Below are 19,537 nucleotides of genomic sequence, written 5' to 3'. Positions count from 1 at the left end.
CATCTTCATTTTTTAAAACCTACATTACAAAACAAACAAGGTCCCAAACAAATTCTAACGCAGGTGTCCTCACGCAAAAGACTCCGCTTGCTACCACGCCCCTTCCTTGGGTCAGGAGCGGCAAACTCCAGGTCTCGCGAGGGATTTTCTTTCTTCACACTCTGTTACGGGTCGCGCGAGAGTGCTTCGTCCAATCACGAGGCTGGATGCTTGCCCAACATGGCGGCGCGCTAGGAGCGTAACATCTGCGTTTCTAGGCGCTTCGCTCTGCGGGTGGCTTACGACTCTGGAGTTATAGAGGCCTAATCCAAACCGGTCATCTGGAAGAAACTTTGACTTCAGATGTGAGTCGTTTATCAACTGTCGGGCGGGTCGAGAGGTCATTTAACCTATGTATGGCCCAAGTTCCTTATTCTTGGGTTCTGGGCTGGTGAGTGGCTGACTTGGGGCCTAGGGAGACAGACGTGATGGGTGGGTGGCTTTGTGTCTGTGTATGTGCGTGCGTGTTGCGCGCGCGGGTTCTGTACTGGTGAGGTGCTGGCTTGCGGTCTAGGGAGACAGACCACATGGGTGAGTGAATGGGCTGGATGGGTGGGTATGTTGCGTGCGCGCGCGCACGTGGAGGAGGATAATGGTGGTGGGATAGATGGGAGGAGTTGGCGCCTAGAATGGAGACTAGGATTGAAGTACGAAAGACCCCAGGGGCTGAGGAGGTTTAGAGAGATGCGAAACTGATGCGGGAAGACTGAGTGGATAAGATGAGCGTGTGGGAGGAGATGGAGAAATGGCACTGGCGGAACTAGAGGAAAAAGTCGGATTTATGAAGGAAGGCGACGAGAGAAAACGGCGTTTGGGGTTGAACTGGGAGAGATCTGTGCAGAAGGAATTCAAAGTTAGAAGCGGAAATTAGAATTCGAAGCGGAATTTAGAGTCTTTTGAATGTTAAGATAAACGGTAGTTGAAGAGTATTATTAAGGGTCAGGAGAAACCAAGGAAACAGTAGACCATGCAAAGAAAGTCGAAGCGTCAGCTTCAAGGGTGTACTGCTTTGGCTTTCAGGACTGATTTGGATAACCCAGAAGAAAAAGCTCCAGCCCTAAGTAGGGCTGATCCTTTTTGAGTGTCACGATGAGGACTGTTTACAAAAAACGAGAGTGCTGTGTTTCAGTGGCTTGGGACAGTGAAAAGAGTTCCATCATGTTTTCAGTAAACAACTTATGAGTGGTAACTCTCCCAGTCCCTAATTTAGGCAGTGGGATATTGCAGTGAACAAGATAGACAAAATATTTTCCCTCATGAAACTTAACTGGCAGGGCAGATTTTAAAAAGTAAGTAAGTGCTGTATATGGAATGTCAGATGGGTAAGTTCTGTGTTGAAGACTTTGAAAGTGTTAAGGGAGAGGAGTGTGTTCACTCACTGCACATGTAAGTGTTCACTCATTGCACTAAGAAAAGGCATCAGGGGTGCCTGGCTGGCTCAGTCCATAGAGTATGCTGCCCTTGATCTTGGGGTAGTGAGTTCAAGCCCCAAGTTGAGCATAGAGCTTACTTTAAAAAGAGGTGGGGGGGGGGAGAGGCAGTGAGAAGGTGAGATTTTATCAAAGGCCTGAACAAGGCGAGAGTACCTTGTACGTATGTATTTCTGGGGGAAGAGCAGTCCATACCGACCAAGTACAAAATCCCTGATGCAGGAGTGTGCCACACTTGGTTAAAAACAAACAAACAAACAAAAAACACCCCAAAAACCAAGGAGACTAATGTGGCTAGATAAGAATGAGCCAGGAAGAGAAAAATAGATAGGCTAGAGAGAAGGGGGAGTGACAGTGTTAATGCCAGGTAAGAGTTAACACTGGGTTAAATTCTGAGAAATCGGATAGATTTAGCTAAGATTCCTTTGCCTTTAGGAGGTTGGTTAGCAAAAAAGTGGCTTTATTGACTCTTATCTGTTCTGACCAGAAAGTTTGGTTAATGTAGGATATAAATTGAACCTGCCGTATCTGTAATTTAATTTGTTCCACATATGTTCAAAGTGTCATGTGTGTACACTGATGTCATCTGTGCAGTCTTTAGAATCTTAATGTGTTGCAGAGCTCTAACATACCAGTGTCTTTTGAAATTACTGTTAGAGTACTTTTTTTTGTTGTTGCTTGCCAGAACCACAAGAAAGGAAAACATTTTCCTTTTAAACTTTTTCTTTTTTTTTAAGATTTTTTAAAGTAATCTCTGCAGCCAATGTGGGGCTTGAACTTACAACCCTGAGATCAAGAGTTGCATGCTCCACTGACTGAGCCAGCCAGGCACCCCTTTTCAACTTTTTCATGGGAACTGGTTCTTATCCTAATTCTATGCTCCCCTCTTTTTTTTTTTTTAAGATTTTATTTATTTGAGAGAGAGAATGAGAGATAGAGAGCACGAGAGGGAAGAGGGTCAGAGGCAGAAGCAGACTCCCTGCTGAGCAGGGAGCCCGATGTGAGACTCGATCCCGGGACTCCGGGATCATGACCTGAGCCGAAGGCAGTCGCTTAACCAACTGAGCCACCCAGGCGCCCAATGCTCCCCTCTTTTTTGATAGTCTGTAAAGGGTATGTTAATGTTAGGAAATTGCAACTTGTATATAGTGAGTTTCTGTGATAATGTTAGGGGCAAAAGGTGGTAGCTTAGTATGCTGAAAAACTTCCAGGTGACTATTAATTCCTCTAAATTCTGAATTATTCACTCGAGTATTTATTGTATGCCAGTTGCTGGAGGATACAGTGAAGAATAAGATGGACATGGTTGCAGCCTGGAAGGTGGGGTGGAGGACAGGACAGACATTGTAAACTAAGAGCTTTGAGGGAAAGCATAGAATGCTTTGAAAGTATATAGAGTGGGCATCTGATTGGATGTGTGGTGTCAGAGAAAGTCTACCTGAGAAAATGATGCTTAGGGTGTGATTTGAAGGACTAGTGGGCCTTCACAAGGAGAATGGATGGTAGGAGAGTGAAGAGAACCTCTTAGGCAGTAAGAATAACAGATGGTGGGACAGATCATTATACAGCAGAGAAAATGAAAAGACAAGTGTGTCTGGAGCATAGTGGCAACAAATGAGGTTGGAGGGATAGGCAAGTCTAGATTATGTATGCCTTGTTAATGATTTTGGACTTTATATGCCTAATAGCTTTAGGAAGCCACTGAAGGGATTTAGCAAGGACTCCAGATTTGCATGGAGGGAGGGAGGGAAGACCTGTCTGTTAGGTGAAAAGTGGATGGCAAAGGCAAGAGTGATTATAGAGAGATCAGTTAGAGGCTATTATAGTAACCCAAGGGAGATGATAATGATCTGGGGGTAGAGTTGTGGAGTTGTGACAGAAATGGGTAGGGTCAAGAAATAATTAGAAGGTAGAGAATATTCAGGACATGGTGTGTTTGGAATGGGGGAGATGGGGTGGAGAAGATGCTAAAGATTTCTGGCCTGAGCACCACAAGAAAGGTAGTGGTGTTATTTGGCGAAAAAGGGATGATTAGAAAAGGACCAGTTTGAGGTGGGTAGAAATGACTTAATTTTGGACATTGTACATGAAGTACTTCTGAGCCATTCAAGTGACAAGTCGGGTAGGCAGTTGGATATATGATTTGGAAAGGTCCACGATGAAGACAGCTCTTTTTTGAAAATGGTTGTTAAATTTTCAGTGTAGAGGTTGATATTTGCAAATGACATATCCAGTAAGAGGTCAGTATCCAAAATACATAAAAAACTTATACAACTCAACACCAAAAAGCCCAAATAATCCAATTAGAAAATGGGCAGGGGCACCTGGGTGGCTCAGTCGTTAAGCGTCTGCCTTCAGCTCAGGTCATGATCCCAGGGTCCGCATCGGGCTCCCTGCTCGGCAGGAAGCCTGTTTCTCCCTCTCCCACTCCCCCTGCTTGTGTTCTCTCTCTCGCTGTCTCTGTCAAATAAATAAATAAAATCTTTAAAAAAAAAAAAGAAAATGGGCAGAGGACCCGAATAGACATTTTTCCAAAGAAGACATATGGATGGCCAACAGACACGTGAAAAGATGCTTAACATCACTGATCATCAGAGAAATTAAAATCAAAGCCATAATGAGATATCACCTCATGCCTGTCAGGATGGCTAAAATCAAAAACACAGGAAATAACAAGTGTTGGCAGGGATGTGGAGAAAAAGAAACGTTCCTGCACTATTGGTTGGAATGCAAATTGGTGCAGCCACTGTGGAAAACAGTACAGAGGTTCCTCAAAAAATTAAAAATAGAATTACCAGGCACCTGGGTGGCTCAGTTGGTTAAGCGACTGCCTTCAGCTCAGGTCATGATCCCGGAGTCTCAGGATCGAATCCTGCATCCAGCTCCCTGCTCAGCTTCTCCCTCTGACCCTCCCCCTTCTCATGCTCTCTCTCACTCTCTCTCTCAAATAAAGAAATAAAATTAAAAAAAAAATAGAATTACCATTTGGGGTACCTGGGTGGCTTAGTTGGTTAAGTGTCCAACTCAACTCACGTCTTGATCTCAGGGTTCTGAGTTCAAGCCCAAAAATGAAAAAAGAATTACCATCTAATCCAGTAATTCTGCCACTGGGTATTTACCTAAAGGAAATAAAAACACTAATTCAAAATGATACATGCACCCCTATATTTATGGCAGCATTGTATACAAGAGCAAAGATAAGGAAGCAACCCAAATGTCTATCAGTAGATGAATGGATGAAAAAGGTATAGAAAAAGACACATACCATATGATTTCACTCATGTGGAATTTGAGAAACAAAACAGATGAACATAGGGGAAGGGAAGGAAAAATAAGATAAAAACAGAGAGGGAGGCAAACCATAAGAGACTCTTAACTATAGGGAATAAACAGAGTTGCTGGTGGTGAGTGCGTGGGAGGATGGGGTAATTGGGTGATGGGTATTAAGGAGGGCACTGGATATAATGAGATGTTAATGTATAACTGATGAGTCACTAAATTCTACCCGTGAAACTAATAGTACACTATATGTTAACTAAATTGGAAAAAAAAAGGTATTATATACACAATGGAATATTACTCAGCCATCAAAAAGAATGCAGTCTTGCCATTTGCAACAACATGGATGGACCTAGAGGGTATAATGCTAAGTGAAATAAGTCAAAGAAAGACAAATACCATATGATTTCACTCGTGGAATTTAAAAAAACACAAAAAAGGGAGACCAGCAAAAAAACACTTTTTTTTTTTTTTTTTTAAGATTTTACTCATTTATTTGACAGAGAGAGATAGCGAGAGCAGGAACACAAGCAGGGGGAGTGGGAGAGGGAGAAGCAGGCCTCCCGCAGAGTAGGGAGCCCGATGTGGGGCTCGATCCCAGGACGCTGGGATCATGACCTGAGCCGAAGGCAGATGCTTAATGACTGAGCCACCCAGGCGCCCCCAAAAAACAGACTCTTAAATGCAGAGAACAAGCTGGTGGTTGCCAGAGGGGAGGTGGATGGGGGGGATGGATGAAATAAAGGGGATTAAGAGTACACTTATCTTGATGAGCACTGAAGAATATATAGAATTGTTGAACCATTATATCGTATACTGAAACTAATATAACGCTGTTAGTTATACTTGAATTAAAAAATTAAAAAATTTTTACAGTGTAGAAAGCTGTCAAAAAATCCTTCTGAAATAGAGTGTTAGCGAATCTATTACTATGTAAAGTTATATCTCTAATAAAACCTACAAAGGAAGGGTGCTTGTTGCTAGGAAACTTTATAATAGGGGATATGACTTAACCAGGGGCATTAGGGAAGGAAAAACTTACCTGAAGAAGAGATGCTTGAATTGAGTAAGGATGAGTAGGAATTCATCAGGTGAGAAGGAGGAGGAAAAAACATTACAAAGGGAATAAACTGTAAAGACCCAATTACCAGAGTGGAGGGACAGAAAGAAGAGCAATGGGAGTTATGGCTTAACCTGATGGTGAAAAAATAGTTAAGGCCACACCATGCTGGCCCTTATATGTATGCTGAAGTAATGATTTTTGTTTTTAATCCTAAGTAAAATTTTGAGCAAGTGGGCATAGGAGAAGGAAGACATAGTGAGATTTGTGTTTAGGAGATGATCTCTGCAAGGTGGAAAAAGGAAATGTGAGAGAGTAAGAGTGGAGTCAATGTGACCAAGTAAGAGGCTGTCATAAATTCAGGTGACTTGTACTGGGCTGATATGGGTGGAGATAGGGAAAAACAGATGGATTTGAGAGGTATTTAGCAGGTAAAATCCACATGACTGTTGATTTCTTGGGGGTATGAGGGGTATAGAACTATCCAGTGATGCCTACGATTCTGGCTTACATAACACTGTTTAGATGAGTGCACCTTAGAAAAAACAGTGGAAAATACAGAATGGGATATAACGAAGAAAATACAAATCACTTACCACTCAGAGATATGCACTAAAATAATTTTTAAAATTACCAACTGTATAACTTATTAAGCCACTACAATCAGGGCGTCTGGGTGGTTCTGTCAGTTGGGTGTCTGCCTTTGGCTCAGGTCGTGATCCCGGAGTCCCTGGATCGAGCCCCGCAGCAGGGAGCCTGCTTCTCCCTCTGCCCCTCACCCTGCTCGTGCTCACTCTCTCTTGCTCTCTCAGATGGATAAATAAAATCTTAAAAAAAAAAAAAACTACAATCAATGGCTTTTCTTCAGTTTTATATCTTGCTATAAATGTGTTAATTTTTTTTTTTGTAATCTGGAAGGAGACAAAATTGTTTTCATTTGGTTTTAGCTACCTAGGAATGACAAGACTGAAATTTATAAAATAGAAGATACTATTTTGAAACATTAGTGACTTTATGATGTGCTACCAAGTATTCAGTCCATACAAGACCCCTATAAAAACTAACCTCTGACTATTAGTTCTTGGCTATAGATTATACTGCCTTCTGCCCCTTTGATGCTTTCAAAAGAATAGTTTCCAGTTTTCATGGTTTAAAAAAAAACCCATATGTTGTGTATGCATTTCAAGCTGTGATAAAATATACATAACATAAAATTTACCATTTTAAGCATTTTTAAGTGTACTGTTCAGTGGCATTAAGTACATTCACACTGTTGTATAACCATCACCACTGTCCATTTCTAGAAGTTTTTCATCATCCTAAACAGAAACCCATTAAATAACAACTCAACATTCATACCTCCTCCCCAAACCCTGGTAACCTCTATTCTACTCTCTTTATGAATTTGCCTATTCTTGGTATTTACTATGAGTGGGATAATACAGCATTTGTCCTTTTGAATATGGCTTCTTTTCCTTAGCATAATTTTTTTTTTAACATTTTATTTATTTATTTGAGAAAGAGAGGGAGAGTGAGAGGGAGAAGCAGACTCTCTGCTGAGCAGGGAACCCATTATGGGACCTGATCCAAGGACCCTGGGATCATGACCTGAGCTGAAGACAGATGCTTAACCGACTGAGCCACCCAAGTGTCCCAGCATAATGTTTTTAAGGTTCATCCATGTTGTAGGATGTATCAGAATTTTATTCCTTTTTTTGGCTGAAGGACATTGCATTATATGTATGTACCACATTTTCTTTATCCATTTACGGACACTTGGGGTTGTTTCTACTTTTTTGGCTGTTGTGAATAATGCTGCTGTGAACATTGATGTGCAAATGCTGTTTGAATCCCTTCTTCAGTTCTCTTGGGTGTATACCTAGGAGTGGAATTGCTGGATCATATGGTGGTAATTCTATGTTTAACTTTTTAAGAACCGCTGAGCTGTTTCCACAGCCATTGTATATGTTCCCACCTGCAATGATCCAATTTCCTAACATCCTCACCAACACTTCTCTTAACTTTTTTTTTCTTTTTTAATAATAGCCATCCTACTGGGTATGAAGTGATACTGTGGTTTTGATTTGCATTTCCCTAATGACTCATTATGATGTTAAGCATATTTTAATGTGCTTATTTGTCGTGTACATTTGAAAAATATAATTTCTACTTTCTCAGTTGATTGGCAAAAATATATTGGCTATAACTGTTGACTTGGCAACCACAGCTTTTTCCCATTAATGTATTTTTTGACTAAATATGCTTTCCTTTTTTTCTTTTTAAAGATGGCTCTGAGTAAATCAATGCATGCAAGAAATAGATACAAGGACAAACCTCCTGACTTTGCATATCTGGCAACCAAATATCCAGATTTTAAGCAGCATGTTCAGATAAATCTGAATGGAAGAGTGAGGTAGGTAACATGAAGAATTCTTAATACTCTATTATTCTAGTATAATCTGAATGGACACAGGGTAGTGGAAAGCATACTGGACTGATAGTACACCTGAATGCAATGCTAGACATTTCCTGAAATTTCTCATCTGATCTTGGACAAATCACTTAACCTGTCTGGGTTTCATCCCTATGTTGGTGCGGGGAGAGGGAGAGAGAGAATCTTAAGTAGTCTCCACGCCCAGTGAGAAGCCCTACGTGGGGCTTGATCTAACAACTCTGAGATCATGACCTGAGCCAAAATGAAGAGTCAGATAATTAACTGACTGAGCCACCTAGGCACTCCTGGGTTTCATCTTTTCAAGTTATAAAATGAGAGGATTGGACCAAATACTTTCAGTTTCTTTCTGGCTTTAAGAAAACTTGATGTCCAAATTATTGCTTACCCAATAGGGATCCCAGAGTAAGTGCAGAAACCTTGGGATTGTGCTCTAAAACATGCTGATAAGGGCCTAGAGTTCTTATTTTATTTACTTGCTTATTTTTAGTGAGGATTATTTTGTTTATTTTTAATTTTTATTTATTTATTTTTTATTTAAATTAGAGTCCTTGTTTTAAGTGTGTTTTTACTTTGATGTAGGTAGGAAAATAATAACCAGACATCAGAACTGATTTCATAGATACTATTACTTAGGATGTCAATAAATTTATTAAAAAAAATTTTTTTTTTTAATTTGAGAGAGAGAGAATGAGAGCACGAGTGGGGCGGGGGGGCGTGTGGGGATGAGCAGAGGCAGAGGGAAAAGCAGACTCCCCCCCCCCCGAGCAAGGTGCCCGATGTGGGGCTCGATCCCGGCACTCTGGGATTATGACCTGAGCCAAAGGCTGCTGCTTAACCAACTAAGCCACCTAGGCGTCCTGGGATGTCGATAAATTTAAAGTTTAGTTAAGGGGCACTTGGGTGCTCCATTGGTTCAGTGTCTGTTGATTTCGGCTCAAGTCATGTGAAATCAAGCCCCGCACTGGGCTCTGTGCTCAGTGTGGTCCAGCTTGTCCCTCTCCCTCTGCTCCTCCCCCCGCTCACACTCTCTTTCTCTGTCTCACTTTCAAATAAATAAATAAATAAAATCCTTTTAAAAAAGTTAAATTTAGTTCAAAAGTTGCTTTTAAAAATTAAGAAAATAGGAGCGCCTGGGTGGCTCAGTCGTTAAGCGTCCGCCTTCGGCTGAGGTCATGGTCCCAGGGTCCTGGGATCGAGCCCTGCATTGGGCTCTCTGCTCCTTGGGAAGCCTGCTTCTCCCACTCCCCCTGCTTGTGTTCCCTCTCTCGCTGTGTCTCTCTCTCTGTCAAATGAATAAATAAAATCTTTTTAAAAAAATTAAGAAAATAATGAGTGCTTTGGGAAATGGCAAATATGATAATGGTGTAGGAATAACTGATGTGCGTATTACACCTTTGAGAAGGTAATCTTTAACTGCATTCCTAAACTCTGTAGGAATTATAGGCTGGACATTCCAAGCCTTCCTGGGGAAAGATGTAGTGATTTAACTGTGAGGGACAGAAGGAGCAGGGTTGTGGAGAAAAGGGAAGGTAAGGAATAATAGTATCACAGGACTTGAGGCATTTTGATGACCTCTTCCTACTAGCTGTTTCCTTATGGCTTTAGAAATGGAGGTCCTAGGGCAGGATTTAACCTGAGGGGCAAGATAGCCTAGAAATCACATAAAATCTGAAAAATATGTGTATTTAGGGACGCCTGGGTGGCTCAGTTGGTTAAGTGTCTGCCTTCGGCTCAGGTCATGATCCCAGAGTCCTGGGATCGAGCCCCACGTCAGGCTCCCTGCTCAGTGGGGAGCCTGCTTCTCCCTCTGCACGCACACTGGCTCTCACTCTCTCTGTCAAATAAATAAAATCATTAAAATACATGTATATTTATACTCATTTTTCTGGGAGATAATCCTTAGTTTTCATCAGATACTGAAAGAGATCTGGGCTCCCTTCCTCCCCCAATACACAGAGGTTAAGATCAAATGCCGTAGAGTATGGCTTCCAAGCTTTTTTGTCTACTCAGTTCAAAGTTGAGGATAGTTCCATATCACTGCTTGTATAGGGGACTCTGTTAATATTAAGCACATTAAAAAACATAATTCAAACTAAAAATTAAACATTTAAATAAGAGTTCTAATATTTCCTTTGCATACTCTAACCTTAGCGAGATTGAGTTAGTATTTCTTCTTGTTTAGATCATCCCTACCATTGTTCTTAAATCTTTGTTCCATAATTATGTATGTGAATGTTTTATTTAGTCCATATAGTGTTAGGACAGCTACAGTTTTGTTATTCTTTGTTTTCTCTGTATACCTATCATTGTACTTAAGTACTTAAATACCTATTGATTAACCATTTTGTGCTAAGTTTTAGGAAAGCCATAATAAACAAGAAAGACAGTGACTACTGCATTTGGAGTTCACACATTAGTGGGGGAAGTGGACACATAAATAAGCGGTCAAGCTTTTGGTATGGCAGAACCTGTGGAATCACATAGAAGGGAGACCTGACCGCGACTTTGCAATGTAGAGAATGATTTGAAACAGAAGTGGGTCTTGGTTGTGGTGAAGAATGAATAGGAGTTAGCCAGATAGAAGTGTGTTACAGGCAGAGGGGGCAGTCTGCAGAGCACTGAGCAGTAAAGGAACTGGAAAAGCCGAGTGTGTCTAAGATGTTGTGGACAAATGACAGGAGGTAAGGCTGGGGAGGATTATGCTTGTACTTTATAAGGCCCACTTAGGAGTTTGGATTTTATTTTTATTTTTTTAGATTTTATTTATTTGAGAGAGAGAGTAAAAGAGAGAGCACGAGTGGGAAGAGCAGAGGGAGAGGGAGAACCAGAGCAGGGAGCCCTGTGTAGGCTTGATCCTGCAACTACGGGATCATGACCTTAGCTGAAGGCAGATGCTTAACCAACGAAGCCACCCAGGTGCCCTAATTTTGTTCTTTTTAAGAGAGAGAGTGATCCCACATGGGAGTGAGGGACAGAGGGAGAGGGAGAGTTAAGTAAGCTCCACACCCAGTGCGGAGCAGAGCTCAGTCTCATGACCTGAGCTGAAATTAAGAGTTGGATGCTTAACCACCTGAGCCACTTAGGTGACCTAAGGAGTTTGGAATTTATTTTAAGGACATGGTGTGGAGGGTTCTTGTATCTTCAGAGTTACCCATCCCTGTCCTTATCCACTAAAGTTTAAAAGCAGAGGAATAACATGTTCAGAGTTGTGTTTAGATAAAAGTATTCTAGGAGCATTGGGGAGGATGGGTTGCAGGGGAAATTAAGATTGGAGGTATAGGGAAGTGAGTAGGAAATGGTTTCAGTAATCTGGATTAGACAGACATTGGTGGCCAAACTAGGTAGAGGCAGGAGGGATAGAAATCACTGATGAGTTTGACTGAAATTCATGAAGAGAATTAGCAGGACATGGTGGAAGTTAAGGAGTCTGAGCCAGATATAGTGCTTGTGATTTTTTTTTTTAAAGATTTTATTTATTTATTTGACAGAGACACAGCGAGAGAGGGAACACAAGCAGGGGGAGTGGGAGAGGGAGAAGGAGGCTTCCCGCGGAGCAGGGAGCCTGATGCGGGGCTCGATCCCAGGACTCTGGGATCATAACCTCAGCTGAAGGCAGATGCTTAACAGCTGAGCCACCCAGGTGCCCCAGGTGCTTGTGATTTTAATTTACCAAGAGGATGGGTGGTAGTACCTAGTTTACTGAGTTAGGGAACAAGGGAAAACGAGCTCATTTGTGGGGAGATGAGAGTTTCAGTTTGGGGCATATGGAATCTGAGAAGGCTGTGGGATATTCAAGTAGGGTTATTGTGTTGGCAGTTGAAAGTTGGAAGAGAGGGACAAAGCAGTGATGTGGAGGGAAGGCCATGGGTCTTCGAGCTAAATCCTGATGAATGAATAGAAGAGGGAAAGAATTCGGGTATAGAGAACAGATTTTTGTGAAAGGTGTGTTTAAGTTTGGAGAACTGCGTGTAGGTGGGGTTGAAGTGGATATAGGATATCGGGTTGAGAAATAACGAGACTGAAAGGAAAACAAAGAACAGGTCACAGCCTTTTATAGCATGCAAGTTCACTTGACTGCTCAGACACCGGAGGAACCAGAGGAGGGTTTTTAAGATGGTTTAGGATTAATATTTTTTAAAATATCGCTCAGAGCAAACCAAACAGATCTGTTATTACAATGTATTTGAATGGATTAAAGGTGTCTGGCAAGTAATAGACATTCAATAAATTTGTTAAACTCTCGAGAATAATTCCTCCGTAAACTCTAACTCTGTGCCAATTACAAGTGGCATACTTATTTCTTCCTCCAAGTTTTTAAGTTCCACCTAATTAACATACATTGTAATATTAGTTTCAGGTATAGGATTTAGTGACTCATCACTTACATAGGCTATACTAGGCAAATGAGAGTTCCCCCAAATTAGAAAAAGTAAAATAGAAGGCAAAAAAGCATCAAATTGGAAAAAAGAGGGCTAGTTTACATTAATAAAAGCAATAATTTTGGGGCGCCTGGGTGGCTTAGTTGGTCGTGTCTGCCTTCGGCTCAGGTCATGATCCCAGAGTCCAGGGATCAAGCCCCGCATCGGGCTCCCTGCTCAGTGGGAAGCCTGCTTCTCCCTCTCCCACTCCCCCTGCTTGTGTTCCCTTTCTTGCTGTGTCTCTCTCTGTCAAAAAAATAAATAAAATCTTTAAAAAAAATTTGATTCAACGATGTATTTTGAATGTTTAACGTATAAATGTGAACATTCTCTCTTTTTTTTAAGATTATTAATTTTAGAGAGAGACAGCTTGCAAGCAGGGGGAGGGGTAGAGGGAGAGGGTAAAGTACAGAATCTCAAGCAGACTCCCTGCTGAGTGTGGAGCTGGGTGCAGGGCTTGATCTTAGGACCCTGAGGTCATGACCTAAGCTGAAGTCAAGAGTTGGATGCTTAACTGACTGAGCTACTCAGGTGCCCCACTTTTTTTAAAGTTTCATTTATTTAAGTAATCTCTACCCAATGTGGGGCTCAAACTCGTGACCCCAAGATCAAGAGTTGCATGCTCTGCCGACTGAGCCAGCCTGGCACCCCATCAATGTACATTCTTTTAAAATGACTTGCCCAGGCTTGTAACAATAAGAAATGACTGAGCTGGGGCGCCTGGGTGGCTCCTCAGTTGAGTGTCTGCCTTTGGCTCGGGTCATGACTCTGGGATCAAGTCCTGGGATGGGCTCCCTGCTCAGCAGGAGGGTCTGCTTCTCCCTCTCCCTCTGCCCATAGCCCTGCTTGCGCTCACGCTCTCTCAAATAAATAAATGAATAAAATCTTAGGAAAAAAAAGTGTATATATATGTGTGTGTTTTGTGTGTGTGTATGTATACACACATATATAAATATATAACTGTGTATATATATATATATATATACATATACACATATATAAAAGTGTTGCTGCTTTCCCCAATCAAAATCCCTGTTTTTGGGAGACAAGATAGGTATAATGTTTCCAAAATTCAAAGAAAAGATGCTCAAAGCAATAAAAGAGTAATGGGTGGTAGAAAGGTGTAAGTGTGTGAACTTTAAGTTCACAATATATTTAAATATCTACCGGGATATTTAAGTTAAGATATTTAACATCCAGATATTTAAGTTAGAGTAATTAAAACATTAGTACAGTATTGGAGCAAGAATGGGCCATCAGAGTGGCATTCTGAAACACATCTAAGTCTAAATAGCAGAACAGTTGCATGTGCACATTAAGTGGTGGGATGATTCCTGCCTGTCACTTGACTCAATAGCGTACCTCCCAGAAGGAGTACAAAGTGAACAGGGTGACTCTTCCTTTCTTAATCAGTCTTGACTCTTGTGTATTTCTCATCATGTGAATATCATACAGTGCTATAAATGATTAAAGAGATTTTCCAGTGTAAAATTTTGACCATATTGGATTTTCAGTTTATGTGCTTACTTGAGATCCTTTCAAGTAAGGTACCACCCTATGGTGAAAAGCTATAGTGTAGAATAGAGAAGCATTTCAGTTCATTAGGGGTGAGGCAGACAGTAATGAGTTTTTTTCAGTAATGCATTTTTTTTCTTTTGAGAGAGAGAGTGAGCAGACACTTAACCCACTGAACCACCCAGGCGCCCCTTTAGATAATTTTCTTAACTTTACTGAGACTAAATTTCCTCATCTAAAGAAGGGGGATAAAAGGACATACTTTGGATATTTGTTGTAAAGGTTAGTGATAATGCAGGTAAAGTGACATTATAGACACTTAGCAAATGATAGGTACTCTTACTGTTGTTATGCCTGGTATAATTGATAAGGTGACTAAGATTGCTAGTGTGATGTCCCTTTCTGTTTTTCTTCCCTGTACCTATCACTGCTTTGTTGTAATCATATCTGACGATTGTAAGTAGATTTTAGTTCATACTTTTTTCACAGTAACCAGCTCCATGGAGATAATCCTGCAATTTACTTGAACCGTGTCAGTTGAGCATTGAAGTTTTTTTTTTTTAAAGATTTTATTTATTTATTTGACAGAGACACAGCGAGAGAGGGAACACAAGCAGGGGGAGTGGGAGAGGGAGAAGCAGGCTTCCGCGGAGCAGGGAGTCCGATGCGGGGCTCGATCCCAGGACCCTGGGATCATGACCTGAGCCAAAGGCAGATGCTTAACCGACTGAGCCACCCAGGCACCCCTTGAAGGGTTTTCTCATACATTATGACTGTACATTTTTAACCCCTCAGTGAAGATCTAATTAATAGAAACCAGTGCCGGAAAATTAGGTTGGGAGGCTCTAGCCTTTATTGTTGTTACATGAGGTTCAGTCTCTGTAGTGTTAGAATGATTGTTAACCATGGGTCACAGAGTGTGTCCTTCCAAACTCTATCTATAATGGTAATACTGTATTTTTCAGTAGCAGAGCAGGAGTCATTCTGGGAAAATTGGACATGAGCCTGTTGACAATAGGCTATTTTGTGAAGCTGGATGTGTTAAACAGCAAAGACTTGATGGAGTAAATTGCTAATTTCCACGTGAGAGCTAATTTTAGTTCCGGTGATCTCAGAAATGAGAATGAGAAAAGGTTTTGCCTGTGTTCAGGATTTTTTAATGTCCCAGGGTGCTACGGTGACCTAGATATTTAGCTAGTAAAGCTGGATGACTAGACTTTGTCCTACAAAAGGATTTCCAACCCTTAGATTAGTGTCTGTGTTTTCTTGGAAGAAAGTGAATATTTGCCTTGCTAACAAAGTGTAAGAATCAGCTCTTCATAGATTTTTTTTCAGTTTCTTTAATTACACTAGTCTCTGCTTGATGTCTTGTACATTTCGGTGATTAGGATGTAGTTCCTTATTGGGACACCTGGGTGGCTCAGTAGGGTAAGCATCTGACTCCTAATATCAGCTCAGGTCATGATCTCAGGGTCGTGAATTCAAGCCCCGCATTGGGCTCCACACTGGGCATGGAGCCTACTTTAAAAAAAAAAAAAAAGATGTAGTTCCTTATTAATAAATTGTATGCTGTAGTCCCTCAAGGTGAACATATATATATTTTTTCATAACAAAAATTGTTTATATAAACAACAACTCTCTTTGAAGACACTAAGAAAACATTAATTACAATGCTGTTTCTCTTGCTCCAAATGTTTCACGAAGCTGTGTAATTAATGCTTAGACTGCAGTACTCTCCTTGGTGATTGTTGTCACCGTGGGAAATCTCCTGGTTTGGTTTCCAACAGAATTGTCCCTCTTCCGTGGAAAAGTATCCTGGAGCCAGGGGCCTGTTTTCCATTTTTGGGAAAGGGGATTTTTCTTTTTTGAAATTATACAGACATTATAGAACCCTTAATGGGAAAATTATAGAAATATATCCTTCCTAACTACATTTATGATGGTAATGTTGCAGACATAAAAGAAAAATGTCACCATTCTTCCACCCCCAGAAGACCAAATTGCTTTGTGTTCCTTTCAAAGTCCTTGTCCTTATGCATGTGTAGTATTTTTTGGGATTGTAATTTTGATACAGGTATAATAATAAGACTTTTTCTTCCCCCCACGTGACATTATGAGCATTTTCCATATGGTTATAAAACGCTGTTATGAAGGTGATATGTCAAATGTATTCAGATAAAACAAAAATATGAGGAGAGTGGAAGTGTCTACCCTACTCATCCACCTATTTGCATATCCAGAAGTGGCTCTTAACCCTTTCGGATTTTTTAGGGTGCCTGGGTGGCTCCGATGGTTAAGCGTCTGCCTTCAGCTCAGGTCATGATCCCAGAATTCTGGGATCGAGTCCCGCATCGGGCCCCCTGCTCCTTGGGAGCCTGCTTCTCCCTCTGCCTCTCTCTCTCTGTCTCTCATGAATAAATAAATAAAAATCTTAAAAAAAAAAAACCCTGGGCGCCTGGGTGGCTCAGTTGGTTAAGCGACTGCCTTCGGCTCAGGTCATGATCCTGGAGTCCCAGGATCGAGTCCCGCATCGGGCTCCCTGCTCAGCAGGGAGTCTGCTTCTCCCTCTGACTCTCTTCCCTCTCGTGCTCTCTGTCTCTCATTCTCTCTCTCTCAAATAAACAAATAAAATCTTTAAAAAAAAAAAACCCTTTCAGACTTTTTTTTATATATATACACACACGGGATCGTATTTTTCTTTTTAAGATTTTATTTATTTGAGAGAGAATGAGTGAGAGAGAAAGAGAGAGCACATGAGAGGGGAAAGGGTCAGAGGGAGAAGCAGGCTCCCTTGCTAAGCAAGGAGCCCGATGTGGGACTCGTTCCTGGGACTCCAGGATTATGACCTGAGCTGAAGGCAGTCGCTTAACCAGTTGAGCCACCCAGGCGCCCCACACAGGATCATTTTTGTTTGGTTTTTGTAGGGTCTTTTTGTACAAGAATGTGATCATGATGTATGTATATGCTTTTATTCAAAGGTGTTTTTTTTTTCATATATACATATATATATATCTCTCTCTCTTCATACAATAATATGTGGCCCAGCCCAGTCTTACTCTTTTTTTTTTTTTAAGGTTTTATTAATTTATTTGAGAGAGAAAGAGTGAAAGTGAGGAGAGCACAAGCGGGGGTTGGGGGGACAGAGGGAGAGGGAGCCTGACATGGGGCTTGATCCCAGGACCCTGGGATCACAACCCGAGCCAAAGGCAGATGCTTAACTGACTGAGCCACCAGGCGCCTCTCAGTCTTAGTCCTTTTAGTGACTGCATACTAATCTCATTGATTACTTTTAGATTGTTCCTAAAATTTCTGTAATATGAAACTTAAATTTTTTTAAGGTTCTCTTACTGCTGAACTTTATAAAAGTTTGGGTTTTTTTTTTTTAAAGATTTCATTTATTAGAGAGAGGGAGAGAGTGAGCACAAGCAGGGGGGAGCAGCAGACAGAGAGAGAGGGAGAACCGGGCTCCCTGCTGAGCGGGGAGCCTGATGCAGGACTCAATCCCCGGACCCAGAGATTCTGACCTGAACTGAAGGCAGACACTTAACCGACTGAGCCACCCAAATGCCCCCCAAACTTTTTTTTAAAGATGTATTTACTTATTTGAGAGAGAGTGCAGGGGTGGGGCTGGGCAGAGGGAGAGGGAGCAGACTCTCTGCTGAGTGTGGAGCCAGACGTGGGGCTCTGTGGGGCTTGATCCCAGACTCTGAAATCTTGACCTGAGCTAAAATCTAGAAACAGCTGCTTAACTGACTGAGCCACCCAGGTTCCCCCAAAGTTTTTTTTTTTTTCTAAGTATTTTGTTTTTTGTTTTTAAAGTGAATTTAAGGTAAGTCACTGGGCTTTGCTAGAAAAGTTGCAGTACTCTTAACTGTACTTGGAAGGCCAAAGAGGTGTTTGGATGACTAGGTTTTTATTTCCTGTCATCTGCTTTTTAGCACAGGGATTTGCATTTAAGAGATCAGTTTGATCACAGTTTCTTGTAATTTTGCAAGTAGGATTTTGGGTTCTTTGGTTAGTCTAAGGTTGTTAATAATAGTCATTTCCACTGTTCCAGGATCTCTTTTTTTTTTGTATGATATTACTATCTAATTGCTTATTTGACCTATGGGATGTTAAAGTTAAAAATTTTTAGGGGGTTGCCTTGGTGGCTAAGTTGGTTAAATGTACAACTCCTGATTTTGGCTCAGGTTGTGAGATCGAGCCCCATGTTGGGGTCCACTCTGGGCATGGAGCCTGCTTAAAATTCTCTCTCTCTCTCTGCCCACTTCTCTCCTCTTTCTCTCACCCCCCCCACCAAAAAATCAGTCATGGTTAAGTATGAGTTGGTGGAAAACACAACAAAAGACCATGGGTCTGCTTTTGGTTTTATTCAACAAATTATTATTCATAATTCTCACTGTTACTATTATTACTATATCCTAATCAGATCTGTCATGTGGATCCCATACTCTCCCTTCTTCTCAGGAACCTTCGTCTAATTTTCCTTCTACTAATTATTTAATCTCTCTCCATCAACTGGCTTCTTCTCTGACTTTTTAGAAATTTGAGATATAATTCACATACTATAAAATCATTTTATTTATTTTTTAAGGATTTATTTGAGAGAGAGAAAGAGAAAATGCATGCGCACAGCTGGGAGGGGCGGAGGGAGAGGGAAACCCAAGGAGACTCTGCAGTTGGCGCAGAGCCCCATTTGGGGCTCGATCCCACAACCGTGATATCACAACCCAAGCTAAAACCAAGAGTCAGATGCTCAACCGACTACGCCACCCAGGCGGCCCTAAAATCAGTGTACAGTTCAATTGTTCTTAATATGTCACAGGGTTGTGCAAGCATCACCACTAATTCCAGAACATTTTCGTCACCCCGGAAAGAAACCTATTCAGCAGTCCCTCCCAAATCCTTCCTCTCTCTCTTTAGCCCCTGGCAACCACTAATCTGCTTACTTTCTCTATATATTTGCATGTTTTGGACATTTCGTATAAATAGAATCATAATAGGTGGTCTTTGTGACTTCCCATTGACTTTAAACATTTTTGTCTTCAATTAAAAATTACTAATAGGGGTCTGCCTTCGGCTCAGGTCATGATCCCGGGGTCCTGGGATCGAGCCCCACATCGGGCTCCCTGCTCAGTGGGGAGCCTGCTTCTCCCTCTCCCTCTGCCGCTCCCCCTGCTTGTGCTCTCTCTCTCTCTGTCAAGTAAATAAAGTCTTAAAAAAAATACTAATAAAATCTCTCCATCAGCACTACCACTTACACTGCCCCATCTCACTTCTCTCTTGGGTAACAACTTCTTGAAGAATTGTTTATTTTTACACACCATACTTAATCGTCAGC

At 41.4% G+C, this 19,537-nt stretch overlaps 1 protein-coding gene across 1 annotated transcript in view; it reads left to right on the top strand.

The window, feature by feature from the left end:
- The first annotated feature begins 223 nt into the window (after positions 1-223).
- Positions 224-19,537, top strand: part of METTL16 (methyltransferase 16, RNA N6-adenosine) — an 80,889-nt gene continuing 61,575 nt past the window's right edge. The window contains exons 1-2 of the mRNA XM_028109414.2: positions 224-344; positions 8,094-8,221. Of these exons, the coding sequence (XP_027965215.1) occupies positions 8,094-8,221 (128 nt within the window). The 5' untranslated portion in view covers positions 224-344. The remainder of the gene's footprint in view (positions 345-8,093; positions 8,222-19,537) is intronic.

Source organism: Eumetopias jubatus, unplaced genomic scaffold (assembly GCF_037043125.1).
Source record: "Eumetopias jubatus isolate StellerSeaLion01/CBP00866 unplaced genomic scaffold, mEumJub1_p1.0 scaffold_10, whole genome shotgun sequence".
NCBI classification, from domain to species: Eukaryota; Metazoa; Chordata; class Mammalia; order Carnivora; family Otariidae; genus Eumetopias; species Eumetopias jubatus.
Note: the sequence above shows the minus strand (reverse complement) of the source record. Positions and strands in the feature narration are given on the sequence as shown.